Source organism: Tarenaya hassleriana, unplaced genomic scaffold, assembly GCF_000463585.1.
Source record: "Tarenaya hassleriana unplaced genomic scaffold, ASM46358v1 Cleome21, whole genome shotgun sequence".
NCBI classification, from domain to species: Eukaryota; Viridiplantae; Streptophyta; class Magnoliopsida; order Brassicales; family Cleomaceae; genus Tarenaya; species Tarenaya hassleriana.
In genome coordinates this window covers 1,273,301-1,297,889 of record NW_010965451.1, presented here as the reverse complement: position 1 = coordinate 1,297,889, position 24,589 = coordinate 1,273,301, and the positions used below count along the sequence as shown (strand labels likewise).

The 24,589-nt window shown below is 37.3% G+C and overlaps 4 protein-coding genes across 7 annotated transcripts; 2 read left to right on the top strand and 2 right to left on the bottom strand.

Annotated features, from left to right (window-relative positions):
* Window positions 1-163: 163 nt before the first annotated feature.
* LOC104814698 lies at window positions 164-9,031 on the top strand. The gene is made up of 6 exons (XM_019202588.1): window positions 164-1,691; window positions 1,793-2,886; window positions 2,942-3,680; window positions 3,769-3,968; window positions 7,445-7,998; window positions 8,047-9,031. The coding sequence occupies exons 1-6, from the start codon at window positions 164-166 to the stop codon at window positions 8,348-8,350; spliced, it is 4,419 nt and encodes a 1,472-aa protein (XP_019058133.1). The 3' UTR covers window positions 8,351-9,031.
* A 505-nt stretch (window positions 9,032-9,536) lies between these two features.
* Window positions 9,537-10,785, top strand: LOC104814370 (photosystem I reaction center subunit III, chloroplastic). Its single transcript, XM_010542386.2, has 2 exons — window positions 9,537-9,995; window positions 10,292-10,785. The coding sequence occupies exons 1-2, from the start codon at window positions 9,628-9,630 to the stop codon at window positions 10,599-10,601; spliced, it is 678 nt and encodes a 225-aa protein (XP_010540688.1). The 5' UTR covers window positions 9,537-9,627; the 3' UTR covers window positions 10,602-10,785.
* Window positions 10,786-10,889: 104 nt separating this feature from the next.
* LOC104814368 (LOB domain-containing protein 4) lies at window positions 10,890-12,612 on the bottom strand. Its single transcript, XM_010542385.2, has 2 exons — window positions 12,243-12,612; window positions 10,890-11,923 (listed from the first exon to the last, which is right to left on the bottom strand). Exons 1-2 carry the CDS (start codon window positions 12,420-12,422, stop codon window positions 11,609-11,611), a joined length of 495 nt encoding a protein of 164 aa, XP_010540687.1. The 5' UTR covers window positions 12,423-12,612; the 3' UTR covers window positions 10,890-11,608.
* Window positions 12,613-21,331: 8,719 nt separating this feature from the next.
* Window positions 21,332-22,940, bottom strand: LOC104814367 (trihelix transcription factor ASR3). Of its 4 annotated transcripts, none has more exons than XM_010542381.1 (3): window positions 22,363-22,940; window positions 21,615-21,996; window positions 21,332-21,525 (listed from the first exon to the last, which is right to left on the bottom strand). In XM_010542381.1, exons 1-2 carry the CDS (start codon window positions 22,919-22,921, stop codon window positions 21,629-21,631), a joined length of 927 nt encoding a protein of 308 aa, XP_010540683.1. In that variant the 5' UTR covers window positions 22,922-22,940; the 3' UTR covers window positions 21,332-21,525; window positions 21,615-21,628. The 4 variants fall into 4 exon arrangements, with proteins under 4 accessions (XP_010540683.1, XP_010540684.1, XP_010540686.1 ...); XM_010542382.1 differs by having other exon boundaries at window positions 21,332-21,520; XM_010542384.1 differs by having other exon boundaries at window positions 21,729-21,996.
* Between the last annotated feature and the right edge of the window lie 1,649 nt (window positions 22,941-24,589).

Here is a 24,589-nt window from a genome sequence, read left to right as displayed (position 1 = left end):
AGTTTCTTTTGCGTATAAAACTTTAAAGTCGAGGCCTTGTCGGGGAAAATTTAACATTGCAATAGAAAATACCTAGCCGCCTCCCGTCAAAGCACCCACCACACCGGCCGGCCCACTGCCGGTCGGAAAAAGAGCTGATCCTCGTCACCAAAATCCCAGAGCAATGGGCAAGAAGAAGTCAAGTAAGTCTTCACCACCAAAATCCTCTGCACCAAAATCCATTTCCCCAATATCCACCTCACCAAAATCTGCAACCTCCCCTTTCGCCCACTCGTCGTCTAAAAAAATTGCGCCGGAGGCTGGGTCTATCGTCGCGGCGGTGGATGGCCCAAACAGTTCCCCGTCACTCCCTATTCCTCTGCCACCCACCTCACCTCTTTCTTCTTCGTCTACCTCTTCGGTAAACCTTATCGAACAACCTCCCCTCCTCCCCTCTCCCTTGAAATCGACATCTCTTCCATTAACACCTCCAGTCTCCGATGCTCCTGTATTTGGGCTCTGTCCTCAGGAATTTCCGCCGCTGCCTTCGAAGGCAAACGTTGTTTCGGTCAACCCTGGGCGCATGTCTGCCTCACGCGCTTGTCAGGATCCTTTTTCGTCTGCTCCTCCTCTGGAGCCCACTGCTCCACAGTTCCCTTGGGCTAACCGTCTTCGGCAAGCTTCACGCAACCTTTCTCGGCTCACCACGCCCACTTACTCCTCTGATGGCACTCCCCGAGTCAAGGTACCTAGCTCGGTGTTCAGAGAGGCTTCTAAAGCTTGGACAGGTTACATCGTAGGCCAATTTTACGGTATAGCTCCAAACACATCCAGGATCTTTCAGGCGCTTAACCCCATATGGGGTAGGAAAACCAGAATCACAGTCCGACGTCTGGGTGATTCGGCGTGTTTATTTTTTATCCCTGATCTTGCTACTAGAGAATGGGTACTAGAGGTTGGGATTTGGCGAGTTGCCGACGTGATGTTCACTCTCTCCGAGTGGTCTCCGACATCTACTTTGCGTAAACCCACCCTCAAATCTGCTCCGATTTGGGTTACCTTGAAGAATATCCCTCTTGAGATGTATTCTCTGCAAGGAATCAGTTATGTTGCCTGTGGAATTGGCGAACCGCTGCATACCGAGAGAATGAGACTCGACCCCCAACACATCAGGGAGGCTCGAATTAAAATCGAAATTCAACTAGGAGCTTCTCTGCCCAGTATTGTTGAAGTTGAGGACGAGACAGGAGAGGTGATCAAGGTTGATGTTAGCTACTCGTGGATTCCACCGCGTTGCCCAGGCTGCAACGAGTTTGGGCATAAGATTCAGTATTGCCCTTTTAAAAGATTGGACATTGCGACCTCAGAGCATCCTCCCCATCAACCGTCACGTCCGCCACTGCACACCGATAAAAAGCAGGAAGAGGTATATCCAGGTGACCCATCCTCCCCTGCAGATATACCACCAGCAAATGACCCACCGATACCCCCCTCTCATTCTCCACAACAAATCACATCCTCCCATCCCCTTTCCCCACCACTAAACAATCCTCCTCATTCTTCATCTCCAGTCGTGAACAACTCTCCCCTCAAGTTTTGTTTTGACTCAGAGGAGAAGTTGGTTGTTGAAACGCAAAGGCTACTTCGCTCCCGCTCAGTGGCAATTCCCCGATCCCTTGCAGACCCTCCGGATACAAAGAAGGGTCAGAAGGGTAAGGGTCGAGCCAATTAATCCACACTTGATCCCATGCGCTTTGCTTTTGCCTTTTGATCAAAATAAGACATATGAAGATCTTTTGTTGGAATGTTCGAGGCCTAAATGACACTTCAAAACAGCGGCATCTGAAGAATTGGATCGCCATGCACAAGCCTCTAATTGGGAGTTTTACTGAAACCCGTATTAGAGAAGAAACTGATGCCCTTCGTATTTCCCAATCCCTCTTCCCGGGTTGGTCTTTTGCAAACAATTACGGTTCAGCTCTTTTGGGTAGGATTCTGATAGCATGGGGTCCGGTGTTATCGGTGGTAGTCTTTTCATCATCAGCACAAATGATCACTTGTGGAGTATTTGAACCCTCTTCTTCAAGATATGTCACTATTTCTTTCGTATACGGACGGAACACGCCAACGGAACGTCGAGATCTATGGGCAGAAATCTCTAGCCTGGCTGCTAATGACTTAGTTTCTACTAGGCCTTGGATCCTAATGGGAGACTATAATCAAATTCTGAGGTCCTGCGATCATGGTTCAACAATCTCGCCTCTCCTACACCGATCTGGAATGTCTGAGTTCCAAGCTTGCCTCTCCAACAGTGGTCTCTTTGATCTCACAGTACGAGGTCAACACTTCACCTGGACAAACAACAACACAGTCAATCCGATTGTGCGGAAGCTGGACAGAGCACTAATCAACGAAGCTTGGATGCTTGCCTTCCCAGACTCTTTTGCATTATTCGAAGCTCCAGCCCCATCGGACCACTGTCCATGTGTTGTAACCATCCCTCCGGAAATTCCAACTAGAAAGAGGACATCTTTCAAGTTCCTACACCTCCTGCTAAAGCACCCAGACTTCGTTCCCTTAGTTCAACGAGAATGGGCGAAAGGCGACACCATCGGGACCTATATGTACCGACTATCACGGAAGCTCAAGAACCTTAAGTTTCACCTCAGAAGGCTGAACCAGACCTCTTTCAGTAACATTCAGTCTCGCTCCGCAACAGCTTTGGAGGCTCTCAAATCAGCGCAAGAAGCCATGCTGCAGAACCCCTCTCCCATTGCAGCAAGAAGGGAGGCCGAGTTGCGGACCTCTTGGTCTATTTTGGCTAATGCGGAGGAATCCTTCCTTCGCCAAAAATCCCGTATACGATGGCTAAAGGAGGGCGACCAGAATACCAAGTACTTTCACAGGGTATCAGTTGCGCGACGGGCTACTAACTCAATTCATTTCCTTCTCAATGATGCAGATGGCGGTGGATCACTTTGCTTCCATTCTCGCTGCACGTGATCATAACTTGATGGTCTGGTCTAGAGAAGATGCTAGAGAACTGATTGAATACCAGTGCACTGAATACACGGCTAGATGCCTCTCCGCCATTCCTTCAGATGAGGAGATCAAAGCTGAGGTTTTTAGTCTTCCTCTAAGCAAAGCACCGGGTCCCGATGGTTACACGGCAGAATTTTTTGTCGCATGCTGGGATAAAGTTGGTGCTGACCTAACTGCTGCGGTGAAAGAATTTTTCATAATGGGCAGACTTCTACGGGAATGGAACACGACGATGATTGCTCTAGTCCCAAAAACAAAAGGCGCAGATCGGCTTTCACTTTTTCGTCCTATCTCATGTTGCAACACTGCATACAAAGTTATCTCTCGGATCCTCGCAAAGAAACTAAAGCTGATGATGCATGATGCGGTACTCCCGAATCAAACTGCCTTCATCCCAGGGAGATCTATCACGGAGAACGTGCTTTTAGCCACAGAACTAGTGGCAGACTTTAGCACCAGAGGACGACCAAGCAGAGGAATAATCAAGGTTGACTTAAGTAAAGCTTTTGATTCTGTTGATTGGGCATTTATCCTGCGTATATTGCAGACAATGGAGGTTCCCCCGATTTTTCACCAATGGATCAAGGAATGCATCTCGACTACCTCTTTCTCCATTTCTATCAACGGCGAAACTGCAAGTTTCTTTAAAGGACAGAGAGGTCTTCGTCAAGGAGATCCTATCTCCCCGTATCTCTTTGTCCTTGCTATGGACACACTCTCCAGGTTACTCAATTTGGCAGTGACTAGAGGCGCTCTCTCTCTTCCGCCAAAATGTCGATCGCCCACTATCTCATCTATGTTTTGCTGATGATGTTCTAGTGTTCTCTGATGGTTCCTTCAGGTCACTACGAGCTATTCTGGATGTCTTTGACGAGTTCTATAAGATATCTGGTTTGCACCTCAATAAGGCTAAATCATGCTTATTTATGGACGGAAATGATACAGTGGTGGTGGAATCTCTATCACAACAGCTGGGTATCTCTCATTCCACTCTCCCGGTTCGCTATCTGGGACTACCACTCTCGCCGAGGAAGTGGAACGAAACCGAATGTGATCGTCTAAGGGACTTAATTCGAGGAAGATTAAACTCATGGACAGCGCGTCACCTGTCCTTTGTAGGCCGTCTACAGCTATTGAAATCAGTTATCTTCAGTATCATTACCTTTTGGGCATCAGCGTTTATTATCCCAAGTCGATGTACAAGAGATCTCGAACAAATGTGCTCGGCCTTCTTGTGGAAAGGAACCATCGAATCTGCTGAAGGAGCTAAAGTGGCTTGGTCCTCTGTCTGCACGCCTAAAGCTCAGGGTGGTCTCGGACTCAGGAAAATCGTCGATTGGAACACTGTTTTGTGCTTGAAACTCATTTGGAACCTGTTCAGCAAAGCAGGGTCCTTGTGGGTAGCTTGGGTAAAGGCACATTTGATTAAGGGGAAGCCTTTTTGGCTGCTCAAAATTGGGGGCAGGGTGGTCTCGGACTCAGGAAAATCGCCGATTGGAACACTGTTTTGTGCTTGAAACTCATTTGGAACCTGTTCAGCAAAGCAGGGTCCTTGTGGGTAGCTTGGGTAAAGGCACATTTGATTAAGGGGAAGCCTTTTTGGCTGCTCAAGATTGGGGGAAAAGGAAGTTGGGCATGGAGGCGTTTATTAAAGCTGAGGCCTTTATCTAGGAAATTTCTGCGTTGTCAAGTGAGGAACGGGAGATCCTGCAGTTTCTGGTTCGATAGTTGGCTCCCTTCTGGGCCACTAATTGATATCCTTGGTGACTCGGGCCCTCGCCTGCTCGGTATTCCAAGGCTTGCCAATGTCTCCTCCATCTTCTCCGAGGATGGATGGCATTTACCGCCAGCTCGTAGTCAGGTTGTAGAATCTGTCTACATAGAGATCCTGGGAGCAACAAGGTCCCCCTGATGAACACGATGACATCTTCTATTGGTCGCTGGTCCGTAACCGACTGCCTACCGGACGTAGGCTTGCGGCATGGGGCCTGAATGTCTCTACTACATGTTCCTTGTGTGGCGAGCAAGTGGAGGACATAGACCACTTGTTCTTCCAATGCTCGTACTCTTCGACGGATAAACGCAGATGCGAAGAAGAAGCTTGAATCTGCCATGAACGCTCACATGGACACCTGCGTGAGGTTCAACAAGCTGGGTAGGGTTTACCGGCTCTGTTCCAAGCGGAGGCCACGAGAGAGATGTTTAGGAAAAGGGTTAAGTCCATTAGCCTTAGGGCATTGCCAGAAGCTCCAACGGTATTCCCGCCATCACCAGTGACATTAAAAAACTCTGCATTGATTAGATATATATATATATATGTGTATATATATACCTATATATATTTAGGCTTTACGTGTAGTAATTATGTATTTATGTTTGTAGTACCTATATGCATGCATGCTAATGATTAGCTCTCTGTTTTAGGGTGAGAGATATTTCACTCGCTCTACGGGTTTTCATTTCTTCTATCCAAACTATAATCGCACTAAATGATATTCAAAGTCAATAAAATATTTTTTTTAATAAAAAGCAATAAACCATATAAACGTACCGTTTGAATTATTTACGGTGTTTTGCTACATATAACGCAATCGTATTTTCAATGTTATAATTATTATTCGTATTATCATCATATCATTTTATTGTCTTGTAAAGGAAGAAAAGGAAACAAAAGCAACTTTTTTCTTTAACTCACGGTAATTAAACAATCAAATATCTTATAATCATCACATATATCTTTATATTTGTAAAAGTTCCTTTAGCACTAATATATTCTTTTTATATTGAATTGTGAAGCTGTTATTAAAAACGTAAAAAGTAGCAGAGTATTGAGAAAGAGCAAAAGACCATTCGTGTATAAATCAAATAATTCAAAATTCTACGTATAGACATAATAAAATTCTAATTTTGATAAAACATTTCAGACTTCCTTTACAAGACAATAAAATGATATGATGATAATACGAATAATAATTATAACATTGAAAATACGATTGCGTTATATGTAGCAAAACACCGTAAATAATTCAAACGGTACGTTTATATGGTTTATTGCTTTTTATTAAAAAAAATATTTTATTGACTTTGAATATCATTTAGTGCGATTATAGTTTGGATAGAAGAAATGAAAACCCGTAGAGCGAGTGAAATATCTCTCACCCTAAACCAGAGAGCTAATCATTAGCATGCATGCATATAGGTACTACAAACATAAATACATAATTACTACACGTAAAGCCTAAATATATATAGGTATATATATACACATATATATATATATATCTAATCAATGCAGAGTTTTTTAATGTCACTGGTGATGGCGGGAATACCGTTGGAGCTTCTGGCAATGCCCTGTCTAAGGCTAATGGACTTAGCCCTTTTCCTAAACATCTCTCTCGTGGCCTCCGCTTGGAACAGAGCCGGTAAACCCTACCCAGCTTGTTGAACCTCACGCAGGTGTCCATGTGAGCGTTCATGGCAGATTCAAGCTTCTTCTTCGCATCTGCGTTTATCCGTTCTTCTTCTTCTTCGCTATCTCCTCCTTCACTGCCGCCTCTGATCGCAAAGCCCGCATATCCATTTCTCCATGAACTTGTCGTGAAAGCACACTATGTACTCGAATTTATAGAACTCTAATGTTAATTGAATGTAACAAAAAGTTAACGGTACATTAACCCAAAAAATAAAAAGTTAACTGTATCTTGACCCAAATTCTCATTTTTTTTAAATGTCTCGGTCAAAACATTGACTGATTTAACTTAATATATTAAATAGAGATGAAAGACAATGTATATAGTCTTTTTAAAATAAAATATAATACATGTGTAAATGATTTTACATTTAACGTTATTTGAACCTCGTTATCATATATGAAAAAATCTGAAAATGATAAAATACATTTAAAAGATATTAAATTTAGTTGAATCTACGTCCTCATATCATAATGCACATGAATATATTTACTTATTATGAGTAACAAAAGTGTTTTAAACGTAATTTATATTAGTATAATTTTTATCGTTTAACTAACTATATCGAGATAATACATACTTAGAATCAACATTAGTTTCTATACATGTAACTTAAAAGACATTAAAATTAATTATATTCTCTATGTATTAACTTTTTATGATGGAATTAAATATCTTATTGCAATATATATAAAGACACATTTTAAAAGAAAAACGTATTGAAAAGTATATGTATATATCGCATAATATTATTATAATGGTAAAAAAGAATATGGAACACATAATTCATAAATGCAATGCGTTGGATTATATTTCCTATACATTAACTTTTTATGATGTTATTAAATATCGTATTGCAATATATATAAATATACATCTTAAAATAAAAACGTATTGAAAAGTATATATATCACATAATATTATTACATAATATGGACGGAAATGATACAGTGGTGGTGGAATCTCTATCACAACAGCTGGGTATCTCTCATTCCACTCTCCCGGTTCGCTATCTGGGACTACCACTCTCGCCGAGGAAGTGGAACGAAACCGAATGTGATCGTCTAAGGGACTTAATTCGAGGAAGATTAAACTCATGGACAGCGCGTCACCTGTCCTTTGTAGGCCGTCTACAGCTATTGAAATCAGTTATCTTCAGTATCATTACCTTTTGGGCATCAGCGTTTATTATCCCAAGTCGATGTACAAGAGATCTCGAACAAATGTGCTCGGCCTTCTTGTGGAAAGGAACCATCGAATCTGCTGAAGGAGCTAAAGTGGCTTGGTCCTCTGTCTGCACGCCTAAAGCTCAGGGTGGTCTCGGACTCAGGAAAATCGTCGATTGGAACACTGTTTTGTGCTTGAAACTCATTTGGAACCTGTTCAGCAAAGCAGGGTCCTTGTGGGTAGCTTGGGTAAAGGCACATTTGATTAAGGGGAAGCCTTTTTGGCTGCTCAAAATTGGGGGAAAAGGAAGTTGGGCATGGAGGCGTTTATTAAAGCTGATGCCTTTATCTAGGAAATTTTGGGCATGGAGGCGTTTATTAAAGCTGAGGCCTTTATCTAGGAAATTTCTGCGTTGTCAAGTGAGGAACGGGAGATCCTGCAGTTTCTGGTTCGATAGTTGGCTCCCTTCTGGGCCACTAATTGATATCCTTGGTGACTCGGGCCCTCGCCTGCTCGGTATTCCAAGGCTTGCCAATGTCTCCTCCATCTTCTCCGAGGATGGATGGCATTTACCGCCAGCTCGTAGTCAGGTTGTAGAATCTGTCTACATAGAGATCCTGGGAGCAACAAGGTCAACCCCTGATGAACACGATGACATCCTCTATTGGTCTGACAAGCATTCTTCGAACTGATTCCCGAACTTCAATACAGCCAAGGCCTGGCATCAGCAGCAAATGCTTGCGTCATCGGTCCCCTGGCACAAAACTGTATGGTTCTCGCGATCCATCCCCAAGCACTCGTTCCTCACATGGTTGGCTGTCCGTAACCGACTGCCTACCAGACGTAGGCTTGCGGCATGGGGCCTGAATGTCTCTACTACATGTTCCTTGTGTGACGAGCAAGTGGAGGACATAGACCACTTGTTCTTCCAATGCTCGTACTCTTCGACTATTTGGCCAAACATTCTCCAGCATTCTGGTATCACGGTTCCTAGGCACCACTCTTTTGAGGAGAGCATCAATTGGCTGGTTTAATGCCCAGGTAATCAGCACATTAAGCTCATGGTGCACTTAATTTTCCAGGCCTGTGTATACTACTTATGGCAGGAAAGAAATTCAAAGATCCATAATGGGGTGCAGAAACACCACACAATCATTCGGAAAGATATTCTCAGGCTATTCCGCTGTAAAATCTCCGTTATACAATCTCAGAAGATGGGACTAATCCAAGGAGACACTCTTCTCACGACTTGGTTTACCTTATTTGATCCATTATTATGAGTTCTGGCTGTATTGTTTGTGCTAGCGGATGAAATGATTGTACTATCCACTACTTTGTAAAGTTTGAGTTCATATATGAAATTACAGTTAACAAAAAAAAAAAAAAAGGCGAATTTCTCAAGTAGTGCGTGTGTGCTACAGATCATATACTCATATGTTTTGATTTTTTTTATGATTAACAAAATATACTTGAGATGTGGATATATATATATATATATATATAATTATATATCATCAAGCAATAACGTGTTATTATTAGTTTTTTTTTTTTTGGTAAAGTGTTATTATTAGTTGAAGACCAAAATATGCCAACATGCTTTTTTTCCGGGATTTTTTGGTCCAATATGTACCCAATAATGATGTGTTATATTCTTACGATATATATATATATATAAATCATATCACAAAAAATATCAGATTGTGCATTGTGTATCTATAAGATGGGATGAGGGATACAAAATCCGCGGGAAAAATCTTTTATCCAAAACGTGTCACTTCTCAGCCACTGAGAAACTGCCACATCAGCACCAGAAACCTTTCCTCTTATCTTCCTCCTGCTCCACTAATCTCCCTCTTTCTCGTAAATCTAACGCTCTGCTTCCACACTCCTCATATCCCTTCGCCTTCCTCTCGTTTTCTCCCCAATTCATCCAAAAAAACCCTAGTTTTCGAATCTCGAATTTGGAGCAATGTCTCTCACGGTCCCGACGAATCTCGTGCTCAGGCCGAGATCCAACTCTCTCTCTCAGTGCGTCCCCAAGTCATCCGCCGCCGCGAGATTCGTCTGCTCCGCCGCTTCCTCCGACGAAAAATCAGCTTCTCCGGCGGCCCCGTTGAAGGCGTTCTCGGCGGCGGTTGCTCTGTCATCCATCCTCCTGTCGGCTCCGATGCCGGCGGCGGCGGATATCTCCGGCCTGACGCCGTGCAAGGAGTCGAAGCAGTTCGCGAAGAGGGAGAAGCAACAGATCAAGAAGCTCGAGTCCTCGCTCAAGCTCTACGCTCCCGACAGTGCTCCCGCCCTCGCCATTAACGCTCAGATCGAGAAGACCAAGCGAAGGTTCGTTCCCTCCTGAACTTTGAAACTTAGTCATTTCGCTTGAATTTCCATTTGTTTATATAATTACCCAAAAGGAACCGCACGATTCTCAAAGTGAAAAGAATCTAAACTCGCGAACATAACGAAACTGGTTGTGATCACATTCGAAGTTTATTGCAGAAACCACCGATCGAAAATGGCTCTTTTTGCAGAATCAAACGAGGAAACTAGTCAAACCAAAACTATTTCTACTCAATTCCATGGATTTCACGTATACGTTTTGGAAACATATACGATCTCACGGATGGTATTGTCAGGTTCGACAACTACGGGAAATACGGGCTGTTGTGTGGATCGGACGGGCTGCCACACCTTATAGTGAACGGGGACCAGCGCCATTGGGGAGAATTCATCACACCAGGGCTCCTCTTCCTCTACATAGCCGGATGGATCGGGTGGGTCGGGAGGAGTTACCTCATCGCCATTAGCGACGAGAAGAAGCCCGCGATGAAGGAGATCATTATCGATGTCCCGTTAGCCACCCGCCTCCTCTTCCGTGGCTTCATCTGGCCCGTCGCCGCCTACAGAGAGTTCCTCAACGGCGACCTCGTCGTCAAGGACGTCTAAGGTTCTTCCCCTTCTCCCTCGTTTGTAAACTCCCCGTAATTCTCAATACACTTCGGTTCGGTTTTTCATCATGTGTACGTATAATTAATGTTGCTACTGTCTTACCCTTTCCGGCAAAGTACATGAAAACGTTCTTCCTATTGAAAAAAACAAAAATCTCTGCGAGATCATGAATTTTCTCCTCCATTCTCTTGTTTGAATCACATAAACTCTCCATAATTAGGTCGCTACTTTCTTGCCCTTTTGGCCCAAATATATGAAAAAGTTCTTCTCCTATTGAAAATCTCTTTGAAATTATACGAATCTTCTTCCATTCTCTTTCTTGAATCTTGAAAACTGTCCATAATTCGCAATATTTTTTTTCATCAAGGGCGTCTAGATTCTTCACTTCTTTTTCTTGAATTAAGTATACTCTCCATAATTCTCAATATTCTCCTTCAAAAGATTGGCTCTTCATGTGTGTGTATAACGTACCCTTCTTGTCGACAAAATACATAAAAACGTTCTTCCTAATGAAAAATCTCTGTAAAATTTATGAAACTTCTGCTTTAATTAGAGAGATAAAGAACGTATCTGAGATAATTAAGGGGTCGGTTGTGGGTTTTTTGCTCAATGATCGCCGTAAAGAAGATGGTCATTCGATCATTCACACTACCACAATTCATTGCAAATACTAAATATGATATATTATATGAAGAAGGGGGCTCACACTCCTCATGGAAACGGGCACCGTTTTGAATTATCAATCATCACATGATCAATATATAATTTGGTGACATACAAGCACCCAAACACAAAACAAGTATATTATATATATATATATATATATATAATTTATGTATATATAAGTAATATATGAAACCTAAACATATATATATATATATATATATATATATATATGTTAATGGTTTAACCCTGTGTATCCAAAACACAGAGTAGTTCTAACTTCTAAGCCCTGTATCCCAAAATAAACAAGGAAAAAAAAAGAAAAGTAAAAAAATGAACTATCAAGACCACATGGACTCACCCAAGCTGGCATGGTCAACCATGTGGTCAAACATGGGATTGTTGACACGTGGGCTCACCTGGTTCGACGATGGCGAGCCACTGCTGCTCGGGCTGCTTGAGTGGCTGGCCGAGTGGCGCACCCTCAGGTGAACAACTTCGGCCTGAGCCATGGCTAACTGGGTCTGCAACGCATCGATCTGCTGTTGAAGTGACGAAATTGCCCCCACGCATCCGTACACTGGGTCCCTCACTCTTGCGTTGGCTTCATAGACCATGCTGCTCACCGCGTCTCCACGCTGGTGGACAGGAAGTTCCTGTTGAGTTCCAACACTTGAGATGTTTGGTCCTTTTTTTTTAAAAAAAAAATGAATGGTGAATTGAACTAAATCTTATTGTAGAAAGGTTTGGTTCTTTTTTTATTCAATCTAAATACTTTTTTTTACTGTTTTAGGTTGAAATTGGGAAAGAAAAAACAAAATCAAGAATATAGTGAATTGGACTTATATAAGATATGATGTATGTATGTGATTGGGCGCATGCGTAAATCATATTTCTCAAAAGTAATGAATGCATATATGAATTGATGAAGAGAAAAGGACAGAGAACAATGGGGGGGGGGGGAGAGAGAGAGACCTGAAGCATCTTGTTGACATTGCTTGCACCGAAGACCTTATGGACGTTGGCAAATTTGCGAGGCTCATCCGCCGGAAAATATGGAGCGAAGACGCAATCCTCGCCGCATCTCCTCCGCAGCAGCTTGCACGCAGCGCACGGCGGCGACGTCCCCTGTTTCCGATGTCCTCCTTCCTTCATGTCTATCTCCTCCCCGGCCCCCAACGCGCCACGTGCCCCCGTCTCTCTATATATATATATATGTATGCACACACACAATCACAAATGTGTGTATATGTTTTGTGATGGTTGAATCTCAGCCGTCGGATGGACACCAAACGCTTGTGATAAGATCCACAGCGACGATAAAGCTATAGCCATGACATTTAACAAGTCTGTCGAAGTGAGGGGAGGGAGGTGGAGGACTTTATAGAGTGGAAAATGGAAAAAAGAAAAATGAAAAATAGTTAAAAGCAGGAGAAGATTTCTCGGTTTGGGTGGAAAACTGTTATGAAAAAAAATCGAGAATTAAAAAAAAAAGTCAGCACATCTGAGGGTGGGACCCATAGATAGTACAACCTTTAGATTTTTGGTCCATTAAGACAGCGACATCTCATGAACTTCTTTTTTGGCGCCAATTCTTCAGATTGTGTTTTCTTCCAATCTAATTACGTGTTTCTAAAATAAAGAAGAAGGCATCGAGTTTAGAGAACATTATCAGTGTCCGAGTTCATATGAATTCAACTCAGTTGATCGATCATCTGAGTTATCTCTCTCTCTATCTCGCCCTCTCTCTCTTTCTCTCTCTATATATATGTATAAATATAGATCGAAAATAAAGTCGTGATAGATATGATTTGTAGCTCCAACTAACATAAAGATGTTGATGTTTGTGTATTTTCCCGTGGGACAAATTGGATTATCACTTTGGGCATGTTTCATCTTTTATTTATTTTCTGTTTTTTCTTTTTTTTTTCTTATTGATAATATAGTCTTATATTAAAAAAAAAAAAAGATAATATATAGTCTTCCACTTTTCATGAGATGGGCATGGATAAGCGAAATGTGTAGGCTGGTGATTGTGAATGTAATCATTATTCCTATATTTTTTTTTATAAGACCCACCTACGTCTATATTCTCCAACCAAATCATATACTTGTTTACATAAGTTTTCATAGAGCTCCACGGACTTATATCATACGTAACATGTATATCGTTTAGTGAGTTCATGCAGGACTTAAAAAGCATAACGTACGTATGTTTTGACAGACTTTAATACACATTTTTAATCCATGTTCTCAGGCGTCGTCTAGTGTAAGAAACAAAAAAAAAATCTCTTACCATGATAAAAGCTACTTAAAATTAATAAGCATATACGTTACATTTATGTATGTATGCATGTATGTATGTATGTATGTATGTATGTATGTATGTATGTATGTATGTTATGTATGTATGCATGTATGTATGTATGTATGTATGTATGTATGTATGTATGTATGTATGTATGTATGTATGTATGTATGTATGTATGCATGTATGTATGTATGTATGTATGTATGTATGTGTGTATGTATGTATGTAAAGAAATAGATAAAGTGGAAAGAAACGACATGCACGCTGTGTTGGGGAGGAGAAGAACAAAGGGCGCCCATAGCTTACTACGTTAATTTGGTGGAGATTGCTTTGCAATTGTGGTATTAGGTATGTGAAATATATATTCCCCGTTTTACTATGTATTAATATTTATTTAATTAAATTGAATTTTCGTCGGAAAATCGCTGTTGTTTGGAGTTCAGTCTCATTTATACTTGGATATGCAAAACTTCCTCGGTGTTTCCACCGATATCTTCACAGTAAATGAACATGCATCATTATTTATTAATATATTTGTATATATATATATATATATATATATATATTGCAGTTCTATGAATTATGTGGCTTTAAGATACATAAATATTAAATATACATAATATTATACACATGCATGTAATTTCTTTTTCCACCTAAATGTTTTTTATAACTAGGAGGTTCACTGTGCCATTTAATCTCTATAAATCCGGATTCAGTTTTTAATCACATAATTAATTGTGATCTCTATTCCCTACTAGTGGAATCCAACCCAAAATTTTAAAATAATTTTGTCATATCTCAACCACTACTAGATTACGACTAGTAGGTTTTTCGACCTAAATGTTGAAATAACTGAATAATAAATGATATAGAAAACTATATAAATACAAAATAAAATCTGTGCGCATATGATTTGTGTGTGTGTGTGTTGCAAAGTTTCCTTCCGACAACCCACGATGGGGTCCCCTCTACTAAGTAAACCCGATGTCGTTGTAGCTAAGTAGGCCGGTTCCATTGTTCTTCTATATTGGGCATGCAAGAAAAAATTGATTAGAGATGATTATAAATAATTTAAATTTAAAGATTTTATAATCGGAAAAGTACAAAGAAACAGTAAAAGGACAGAAAATGTTGATTAAATGTAGCCTTATTATAAATAACATGAAATGTTTTGGTCCGTGCGTGTCGGTTTCAAGAGATATCAATCCCCTCTATTAATTCCCAAATCTTCATTTTTCTAGACTTTGATTTTTTTTCATTAAATAAAAATAAAAACGCGTCAACAGGTCACTGCTCAACACCCAAAAAATCAACTTCCATAAATTTGTATATATATAAAATAACATGGTACGTGTGTGTCGTCGTGCGTTTTATATTTCATATAATATAAGACTTGTTATAACGAATAAAATAAAGAAATAAGAGTCGAATATTTTGCTCTGCTTCGAAATATTTCCTTTTTTATAATCACGTCTCCAAAAATTCAATGCATCATTTTTATTTTTTAATTTATAGTGTATATTGATAAGGTTAAGTGTCTCTGTGTTAATGGAAATATGTACATACGGATGGACATGTGAAGTAGAAATAAAATATATAATGTGTTTAGACAGACAAAACACAATATTTTAAGATTCGTATTATAGAGCTATATATATACACACGCAAAATATTTAATATTTATAAGATTAGAATGCGTTTGGAAATGCATTTTAAAAGGGGATTAAGTGGTAGTTGGAGTTCTTACAAGAAAATCAAAATAAAAGATATTTTAACGCAAAAATATAAGTAAATCAAATGTTGTTTTTGTGTGCATTTTATATTCTCATGTTTTTTTGGTATAATTTATATTGTCATGTTAAACATTATTCTTACATATGTTAAAAGAATATGGTGTTTATGCATCGAATCTGTTTGAACGAAATTTCATATGCCATAATCATTAAACAAAACAACTTCATGTGTATGTTTCTGCATCCGAACGTTAAGCAAAATCAAGGACATGCTATATAATTAGGACGTGAAAATAAATTAGAAATAATTATTTATCATTTGTCACCTTCATGCACGGGGAATAGTACTGTCGTAAATTTGCATAAGGTCTTCATATCAGACTCATAACCTTTAAAGAAAATTAAAAACTACGTAAATATTTGATGACAATACATAAAAATGGAATTTTAATATATATATAATTCCATGAACTTCCCATCGTTTGATCTTAAATCCCATTGTTAATTTTTATTTTGGTCTCTCTCTGTCTCTCTCTTTCACATAAATTTACATTCCAATATAGTTTCAAAAGTTTATAGAAGGTGGATGGAATTTTTTAATATATATATATATATGTCATATATATATAGAGAGAGTGGTAAAAAGGTGGATGAGACAATTACATGATGTAGATAGAATTATTACACAATGGTCAACTCTTGTTCGGATTAATTAAAAATGTAGTGGTGGTTAATTAGTCATGGAATGTCGTTTAGGACAACAACCACCCTACCCATTGTTCTATTGCACACACGCAAACAAAACAGGAAATAAAAACAATTCATTTTGATTGGCTCGAATTATAATTATATAAATATATCATTGATGTTGGATATGTGAGTATAATTTTACTGTATGATTAAATTTAGGAATATGATAGAAATTAGTATTTTAGCTTTTAAAAAACAAAAGGTTAAAAGAGAATAACTGTCTTTAGACGGTTGAAGGAGCAGAAAAAGAGACGAAAGCAAATCCAAAGCGACCCTCTTTCGGTTGATGGAGGAAAAAAAACAGCAAAAAACAATATAAATAATAATAATAATAAACCAAGATTTCTCTCCTTTTTATTCATTTTTAATCTCTCATATTATAAATGAAATTTAAAAATAAGACGAATTTCTTTTATATAATTATGGGCCCGACATTCGTCCTAACGTAATACTTACAATTGAGTTCTATTTATTAGCCCTTAGAATTTTAATTATTTGTTTAGTTTTCATATTATATTTTTGTAATTTGGGCTATTATTTCTATAAAAAAAATGACAATATATTTTTTCTCTGCTAATCTTCTAGAATTTATATCTTATATGAGAATATTCCTTACATGTGTGATCTTCTGTATTTTTATTATTTAAACTGTAGAATATATATCTTATGAGAATATTTGTTGTAGTCTAAACGAGGATGTATATAATTTGTTTTTTATTTTCAAGAAACATACATCATGTAAAAAAATTATTGTTTAATTAATCATATTTTTGTACCATTTTATACTTTAAAATGGATGGTCATGATCCTCTTGCCATCATTTCCAACCACTAGCTATTTTTTATAATTAAAGCATGAAATCATATATATATATATATATATATATATATATAATTAATATGTAACAGTAAGGGTAGCATAAAGGAGATATCTACTGATCATTCCTGTAAGATCCTGCCTGGGTGCTTGACGAAAACAAAATCACAAGGGATGCTATGATGACGTTGACCTTTAAATTTATTCACCTCAAATTTAATATAAAATAAAAACTAATATAAATATGAAATTTAATAATTATCTGTATTAATTTTATGGAAAGATTATGCGTTTGAGTGTTGGCAAGGGGAACTTCGGATGACATGACACCATTGGAAGAGAGAGGTTAGTGCCTTGCGTTTACACAAAACGTAAAAACAAAAATATTGAAATAAAAATCAATATAAAAATTAATTTTCTATGGAACCCCCACTTGTATAAAGTAATTAACACAATGATTAATTTAGAAGTCCACTTTAATCAATCAAAATAAAATCGACCGGGACCAATTAATAATGTCCGTTTTTAGACAAACTGAAACCAGCCAACATGTACAAGAAAGAAATTAGCTAGTGATTGGGTGTCAATCAGGCTCGGTCGGGTCGTTTGTACTCGATTTGAGGGTTTCGGGTTAGAGTTCAGACTCATCCGATGTTTTGGGTCTACACAATCAAGTCCGAAAGTCCGATCTTATAGATTTCAGGTTTAGACTAGACCAGACCGGATCGGATTGGTCCATTCAATTCTTTGTAATTTTTTTTTTAATTTTTTAAAAAATATCCGACTTTTAGATAGACCCAAATTCGATTTGAGTCTGACTCGAATTTGTTTCGAATTAATAAAGTTAAATCCGAAATGTGATATTTTTTTGTGGGTTTGGATCGGACTTTGAACATAAAATTGGTAGCCCTTGATACTCTCTGTGAAGTTGAATAAAAATGGTTTCGTAATTTATTTTAATCGCAAAAACACGAAATAAAACTAGAAAAGGATAAGATTTATCCGTCTTTTAGAGTTTTCCTTTATTTTATTTAGAATAAAAAAAATCATTTTTCTCCGACAAATTAATTAGGTTATGTAAAACAACGACAAAAATAATATTCGTACACCATTAGCGTAACTATTTTTTTTATGTGAGCATTTCCATCGCCGAGCCCACAATATATTGTAATGATCTTTAGCAAGAAAGAAGATACGATAAGATTGAGAACGCATCTTATGCATGCATGTACATGTCCTTAATACATAATATTATCACTTTGTTTTTTAAAGATTAATTTTATAAAAAAAAATATAAACTTTGTATATATATATATATACATAATACATATAATCATCATAATGGCCAAACGATATACGTTATAAGATAATTTTATAATAAAAATGTTACTTACGCCATTCGTTTAGTGGGAGGTGGGCCGTATGTACATTTAGGTAGTCATTAAACAATATAAACGTAAATCTAAACGCATGTTGTTATGTACAACAATTTGGAATTACCTGTCATCATTCTTACGCTCTTTAATGATATACTTTTTTTTGGTGCTTACTTTCTTCATGTTTACTGCTTAAAAAATATTAATTTTTTAGTCTAGTATAGTTCAACCGGTGAAATAGAAGTCTAAAAAATCTGTTCTTTCTCGAATTCGAATTTCAAATTTGGAGAAAGATCATATAATCCAAATCAAATAATTGGTTTTTGGTCTAAAATATGCGGTTATCCAAAAAAGTATACGATAATATTCACGTGGAAGTACCGTACCGCTGCATTTTAATTTAATTTTATTGACTTGAATACCAAGAAAAGTATATATACCGATCTTTGTATAAATATATGTCGCAAGTAATAATTATATCTCCTTGGTTTTCATTCGTTTTTACTTGGGCTTCAAAACCATTATTGATACATTTACCCTCTCAATTATATACGTATATAATATATTATAATTTTTTTAAAAAAAAATCCTTTACTCCAAATAAATATATGCATATAATTTTACGACTTTATAATTGGGAAAACTTGGCCTAAAATTAGGTCCGAACCCCAAATCAATAAAAATTACCAATTATAGACACCAAATGTTTTCCAAAATCGTAAAGGAAAAAACTGTTTGGAGATTATTATTTTAAGAAACTCAGGACCCATGAGGATTATAGTCACACTTTTGGTCGGTAATATATACATATATACAGGGACCCATTAGGATACACGTAGGACATGATGCCCAATGAAGAATGGACAATGAAATTGCCAAATAATAATCTGGCGTGTAAATATTCTTACCAAGCAAATCAGAAGTTTCATGAAATGAAGCACCATTACATTTTTTTCATATGTATTTAAATTCTGGAATTCGATGATTGCTATTAATTAGGGTGGTAAATTTGGTTAAAAATCAAATAACTTTTAAAACCCAATAAAAAAAATAATCGAAAATTTCTTTGAAAAATAAGTATTTATCAATAAAAACAAAAAATAAATCGAAATGGAATCAAACCAAATCGGTTCAATTTTAAATAATCACATATAACCGCTCCTTTTTAACATTTGACAAGAGAAAAGTAATGCATCAAGCATATAACCGGATCAACCGGATTGATCTGACGTCTCGGTTAAATTAACTTAACCGGTTCAACCGGGCTTGGAGCAACTGATCACTAAAAGCCCATCTTTTATGGCCCATTTTATATGGGCCACATTTTTACCCAGCAAAGAGATTAAGCCCATCGTGTACTAAATAAAACTCTTGTGATGCCAATAATGTAAAAAAAATAAAATCCAATTCTTACAATTAATTTATTTTTTGGATAACTTAACTCGTATAAAACAATATACAAATAAATAGTTTCTTATTACAATAATTATTTCTCTCTAATTTTATAAAATGATACTAATATTCATAGGTCTCAATAAAATATATATATATCCCAAATAGATATTAAAAAAATTCTGTAATCAACGAATAATTCGTATAACAAACTCTTATGTTATAAATCAGAGGAAAAGTGATGCTGACGTGGCGAAAAAGGCTTTTCAGTGTCCTGTCTTAAAGGACGAAATGGACATCTGCATATATTTTTTTTCCCGCCGTAGAAGAAACAAAATACACCTATTTATATTTGTCCAATTATTGAGGCTATTTTCGTAACTTCAGCCGTGTCGGTCAACAATGAACATGTGCTTTCGGATTCGTCTCCTCAAACATTAAATGCACACCCTTATATATATATTTTTTGTCGTTCATAATTTGTATTACGCATAAAAAAGATAAAATTTCATTTAAGGGATACAAAAGCTCAGTTGCATTATATCTCCTAAACCCTAAAACATACCAAACATTCTGAGATGGAATATCAAATTGATCTTATATTTGTTGATTTGAATTGATGTATATGTCATTATTTGGATTCCATTCATACTCTTGATTTTTTTTTTAAAAATTTATAGTTTGCGTTGGGGTTTTGTGCGAGTCATTATGATGGCAGCATGTCAACCACTTAATATATATGATACATGCATGCATGGCTAAAAAGGAGATTCATATATCATATATGTATTCTTTTTATTTAAATTTGAGGTTTGATAAAGCATATGCGATGCGCAGCTTAACATATGATTTGATCCACCACCTCTCTCTCCCATGCAAGTTTTGTGATGATGTAGACCGACTATTTCTTTTAACGAAATATTATATAGTTTCTCCTTTAAATTTTAATTAGACTGTTGAAGATTTACAACAAATAAATATATTAGGCGGAACATTTGCATACATGATGCATGCCTATATGTCCATTTGCGGAATAGTGGAACGTATTTATAGAATTAATGAGAGTTTGAATCCAGTAAATAAATTAAGCTTTGAATATATTTGGTTGCATCTCCAAAATATAGTAAATCTCTAATACTGTATATCCGAAATAGTGTTATGTGTCTTCTAATAATTTCCAAACAATAATGACAAGGCTATATTTCCAAAATCATCACGAGATGTAATGATTTTTCTGACCACCCATGCAAACATACGTGATTGACGTACCCATATATTATATATATATATATATATATATGTGTGTGTGTGTGTGTATACATGTAAGTATATGCATATGGGGATAGCACACACACTACGGTTTGGAGTTTAGAATAGGATAGGATTATATTGAAATTGTCGTAAGCTTTAAACAATCATGACACCTATGCATACGCTCTCAAACTTTTTTTTTTTGTTTCTCGTGAAATTATCAAATTAAAGACATTGAGAATATGATGTATATATGCAGGAAAAAATAGGCCATGAAATATTTTACTGTCTGTACCAAAAATCAGACAGAACCAAGACAAAACCCTACAACATTGACTGACCAATACAGATTACAGAACAATAAATTGGTTTGACCAAATTCAACACAATAATAAAATATATATATATTTTTTTAAAAAGAACAAGAGAAGACAGTAAGATCGATTATTTCTAAGTCATATATAAACAAAAATGTGTTATTGGTTACACTTAATAGCTGCTTCATTGAGCATGCAATGCATGGAAACACATGTAGAACGTAAAAAAATCAAAGCGAATTCATAAATTTATATGTACCTGCAAGTGCATCGAATGAAATCTTGGACTATCTCCGGGTTTTTCCTTCTGTCCTGGTCGTTAATAAATCACTTCATCATCTACTAAAGAATGACATCACAGTGATTATAACCACATATATATATATTATATATACACGTACATATGTGTGTACGATTATGGTGGACCTCCTTGATGCTGATTATTATGTTGATAATGATGAGAAGAAGCTAAAGCGAAGACGGAGTTAGCAAGCTTATCAATGGCGTCCACTAACCCATTCATGCTTTGTCTGTTCACCTCAGCCTTTGATTCCTCGATCTTTAGCATTCTCTCTTTGAAATTCACAGTCTCTCTGTGTCTCTTGTCTTGTCTCTCTTCACATGCCCTAATCGCGTCTGCTATCACCGACGCGCTTTTCGAAATCGCTTCCCCGACCGCGTCGCTCCCACCGCTCTCCTCCGTCACCGGAGCGCCGCCGCCGTCGCCGCTTGGACCTGCTTCCGCCTCTGATCTCCTCCTCCGTTTTGCCGGCGATGACGTGTCTAAAGACTCACTCACATATCAGAATTTTGAACTACTACCCATCTTCAAGAATGCCGAAAATATACGAACCCGATGCTTGTATCAGTCTCTATATTCATAAAGATGTGACATTTTCTTTTCATTTTATATAACAATTATATTATTCTAACAATCCGAGGCTTAAGTTTGAACATTTTTGTATCGCTTTTACATGGTACACCACAACATGTCACATCGTTTCTAATATATTAGGGTTTCCTTCGGCAGATTAGCATGAATTATCACGTGGTTTGAATTGAAATGCCGAGAAGTTTGACAAAATGTGAAAAAATGCCCAACTTGGAGCTATCAAAGAGTGAGAAGAGAGAGAAAGAAGATCAAGGTACCTACTGTGGGCAATATTGGCTGAGCATGAAAAGAAAGCGGTGGCGGAAGAGGAACCGTTGGAGACTGATGGAGAAATCCTGGAATTTGGTCACTTACTCCGCCGCCGTCTCCACTTCCGGAAGACAAACCCTTCTTCCCGACAACCTCAACCAAGGCGTAGTATATCTCAGACAGCATATTACTCGGCAAGTTCCTCTCTTTCCTCTCGCTCTTCTCCATCTTCCAATACGAAGAGGCTGAGGCTGAAGACGATTCCTCCACCGTTCGCCTCTCGAGCTCCCTGATCTTCTTGTAATCCCTCATGAGATTATCCCACTTGTCGTTGCACTGATTCTGACTCCTCAAACACCCTTTACTCCAGCAATAATCTTCTATCCACTTCCACCGGAGCTCCGCCGGCTTTCCCCGCCCTCCGTCGTGTTCCTCCGCCGCTGATAGGCCGATAGACCGCCGGAGCCGCCGGTCATCGTCCATCTTCTTGGCCTCTATTAACACCATCGTCTCGCTCACCGTCCAGTTCCCTTTCCTGTACTCTCTCATCGCCACACCATCAGTCATAATGGAAAGAAAGGTCACAGCTTTTTATGTGGGTGTTGTTGTGAGGAGACCAGTCAAAGTCTTTTGTCGTTAGTACTAAGATTGTCACCAGATGCAAAAAAAAAAAAGAAAAAAAAAAGGGGGGACAGCGGTTGCAAAAATGGGAACCAAAACTAGTAATTCCCCCACATTAATTTTAATTAATTACACTATCATTAAATTCAGGGACAGGATTTTAGGTGAATCCAGCAAACACTTGCTCCAATTAATCCCACTTTCCACATCTTTTTGTTATTGAATTTTATTAAATGGGTTTCAATCTTAGTCCTAAAAGGACAAAAGAGGATGGATAAGCCATGAGGTGTGATGCAGTGATAACTTGTTAGAGGTTGGAGATGTGTGGTTGCATGTCCAAATGTGAATAAAATGCCAAAATGAGGTATAATTCGTTATCATATGAACTCAATAGAAATAAAAATGTCATATTTGCTTGTCTAGATTTTGTTAATTAATTTGGACTGCTCCTTCCCGCGGTGATGATGCTATTTTTTTTTTTATAAATAGATAAAAAAAGTCGAGATATTTCATTAAAATAATGTAATAAAATCAACACATGGAAGAGCCACCAATTATAGCATCTATATAATCTTGTTTTTCTTTCACTTATAGCATATATAATCTAGATATGTAATCTCAATATAAACTTGAAGATTTTGGAGGCATCCTATGGGGATTTTTCGTACCCTAATGAAAAAAAGGTTCAACTTTTCATGCCTTTTCGAAAAGCTACTGACAAAAATTCCTTTCTCAGAAATAGTAATTCGAATAGTTCTATTATTTTACATTATTAATTCAGAAAATCATCAGAATGATAAATGGTGCGAGAGTTATTCATAAAGCATTGAAAAACATTCATATGATTGCATATGTTATCATTGCCCACAAATCTTGATTTTCAAATCGATCATACCGAACTACCTATCTCTTAATTTTAGGAGGACATTTGGGTATTCGGTTCAGATTTGGATCGAAAATGGTTCGTTTCGATTATTTCAGTTTTATAAAAATAGATACCAATGGGTTATTCTATTATATGTTAGTTCATTTTTTATTTTGGTATGGTTCTGGTTTTTATTAAAAAATTAGATTTTTTTTTTAAAAAGTTCATTTTTTTAGACTTTTTTAAATTGCGATTCGGTTCGAATTTTTATAAAATTATTATTGTTCAAAAATTTTAAACGGTTCGAAAAAACGAACCCAAATGTCCACCCTAATTAGTTCTATCTGTTTAGGGGCGGACCCAATTACGTATTAATTAATGGGGTCATAGATACCCAATAAATTAATTAGAAAAATCAATTATCTTATAAAATCATTAAATGCCCCATGTTAAAAATGTATATAGGTCCGCCAACCGCGTTTAGCAGATTCTTTAACAATTTTACTTTGTGATCGTCTTGTTTTGGAAAACCAGACCTTCGTGTGGTGATAAATTGACCAAATAAGAAAATATCAAATTAATTTTGGATGATATGTGAATACTTACCATAACAACAATGTAAATGCGCATGGTCCCTTACAATGATTTGGTAGCCCAATCGATACACACACATATATATATATATATATATATATATATATATATATATATATATATATATATATATATATATATATATATATATAAGA

What these genes read in the sequence shown, in the direction of transcription:
- LOC104814698 (XM_019202588.1), top strand. Translation starts at nt 164, where the DNA reads ATGGGCAAGAAGAAGTCAAGTAAGTCTTCACCACCAAAATCCTCTGCA. An exon ending in TACAAAGAAGGGTCAGAAGG is followed by an intron (nt 1,692 to 1,792) that starts GTAAGGGTCGAG and finishes GGAATGTTCGAG; the next exon opens with GCCTAAATGACACTTCAAAA. An exon ending in TTTCTTTAAAGGACAGAGAG is followed by an intron (nt 3,681 to 3,768) that starts GTCTTCGTCAAG and finishes GGCAGTGACTAG; the next exon opens with AGGCGCTCTCTCTCTTCCGC.
- LOC104814370 (XM_010542386.2), top strand. Translation starts at nt 9,628, where the DNA reads ATGTCTCTCACGGTCCCGACGAATCTCGTGCTCAGGCCGAGATCCAAC. An exon ending in ATCGAGAAGACCAAGCGAAG is followed by an intron (nt 9,996 to 10,291) that starts GTTCGTTCCCTC and finishes TGGTATTGTCAG; the next exon opens with GTTCGACAACTACGGGAAAT.
- LOC104814368 (XM_010542385.2), bottom strand. Translation starts at nt 12,422, where the DNA reads ATGAAGGAAGGAGGACATCGGAAACAGGGGACGTCGCCGCCGTGCGCT. An exon ending in ATGTCAACAAGATGCTTCAG is followed by an intron (nt 11,924 to 12,242) that starts GTCTCTCTCTCT and finishes GGAACTCAACAG; the next exon opens with GAACTTCCTGTCCACCAGCG.
- LOC104814367 (XM_010542381.1), bottom strand. Translation starts at nt 22,921, where the DNA reads ATGACTGATGGTGTGGCGATGAGAGAGTACAGGAAAGGGAACTGGACG. An exon ending in GCCAATATTGCCCACAGTAG is followed by an intron (nt 21,997 to 22,362) that starts GTACCTTGATCT and finishes GTGAGTCTTTAG; the next exon opens with ACACGTCATCGCCGGCAAAA.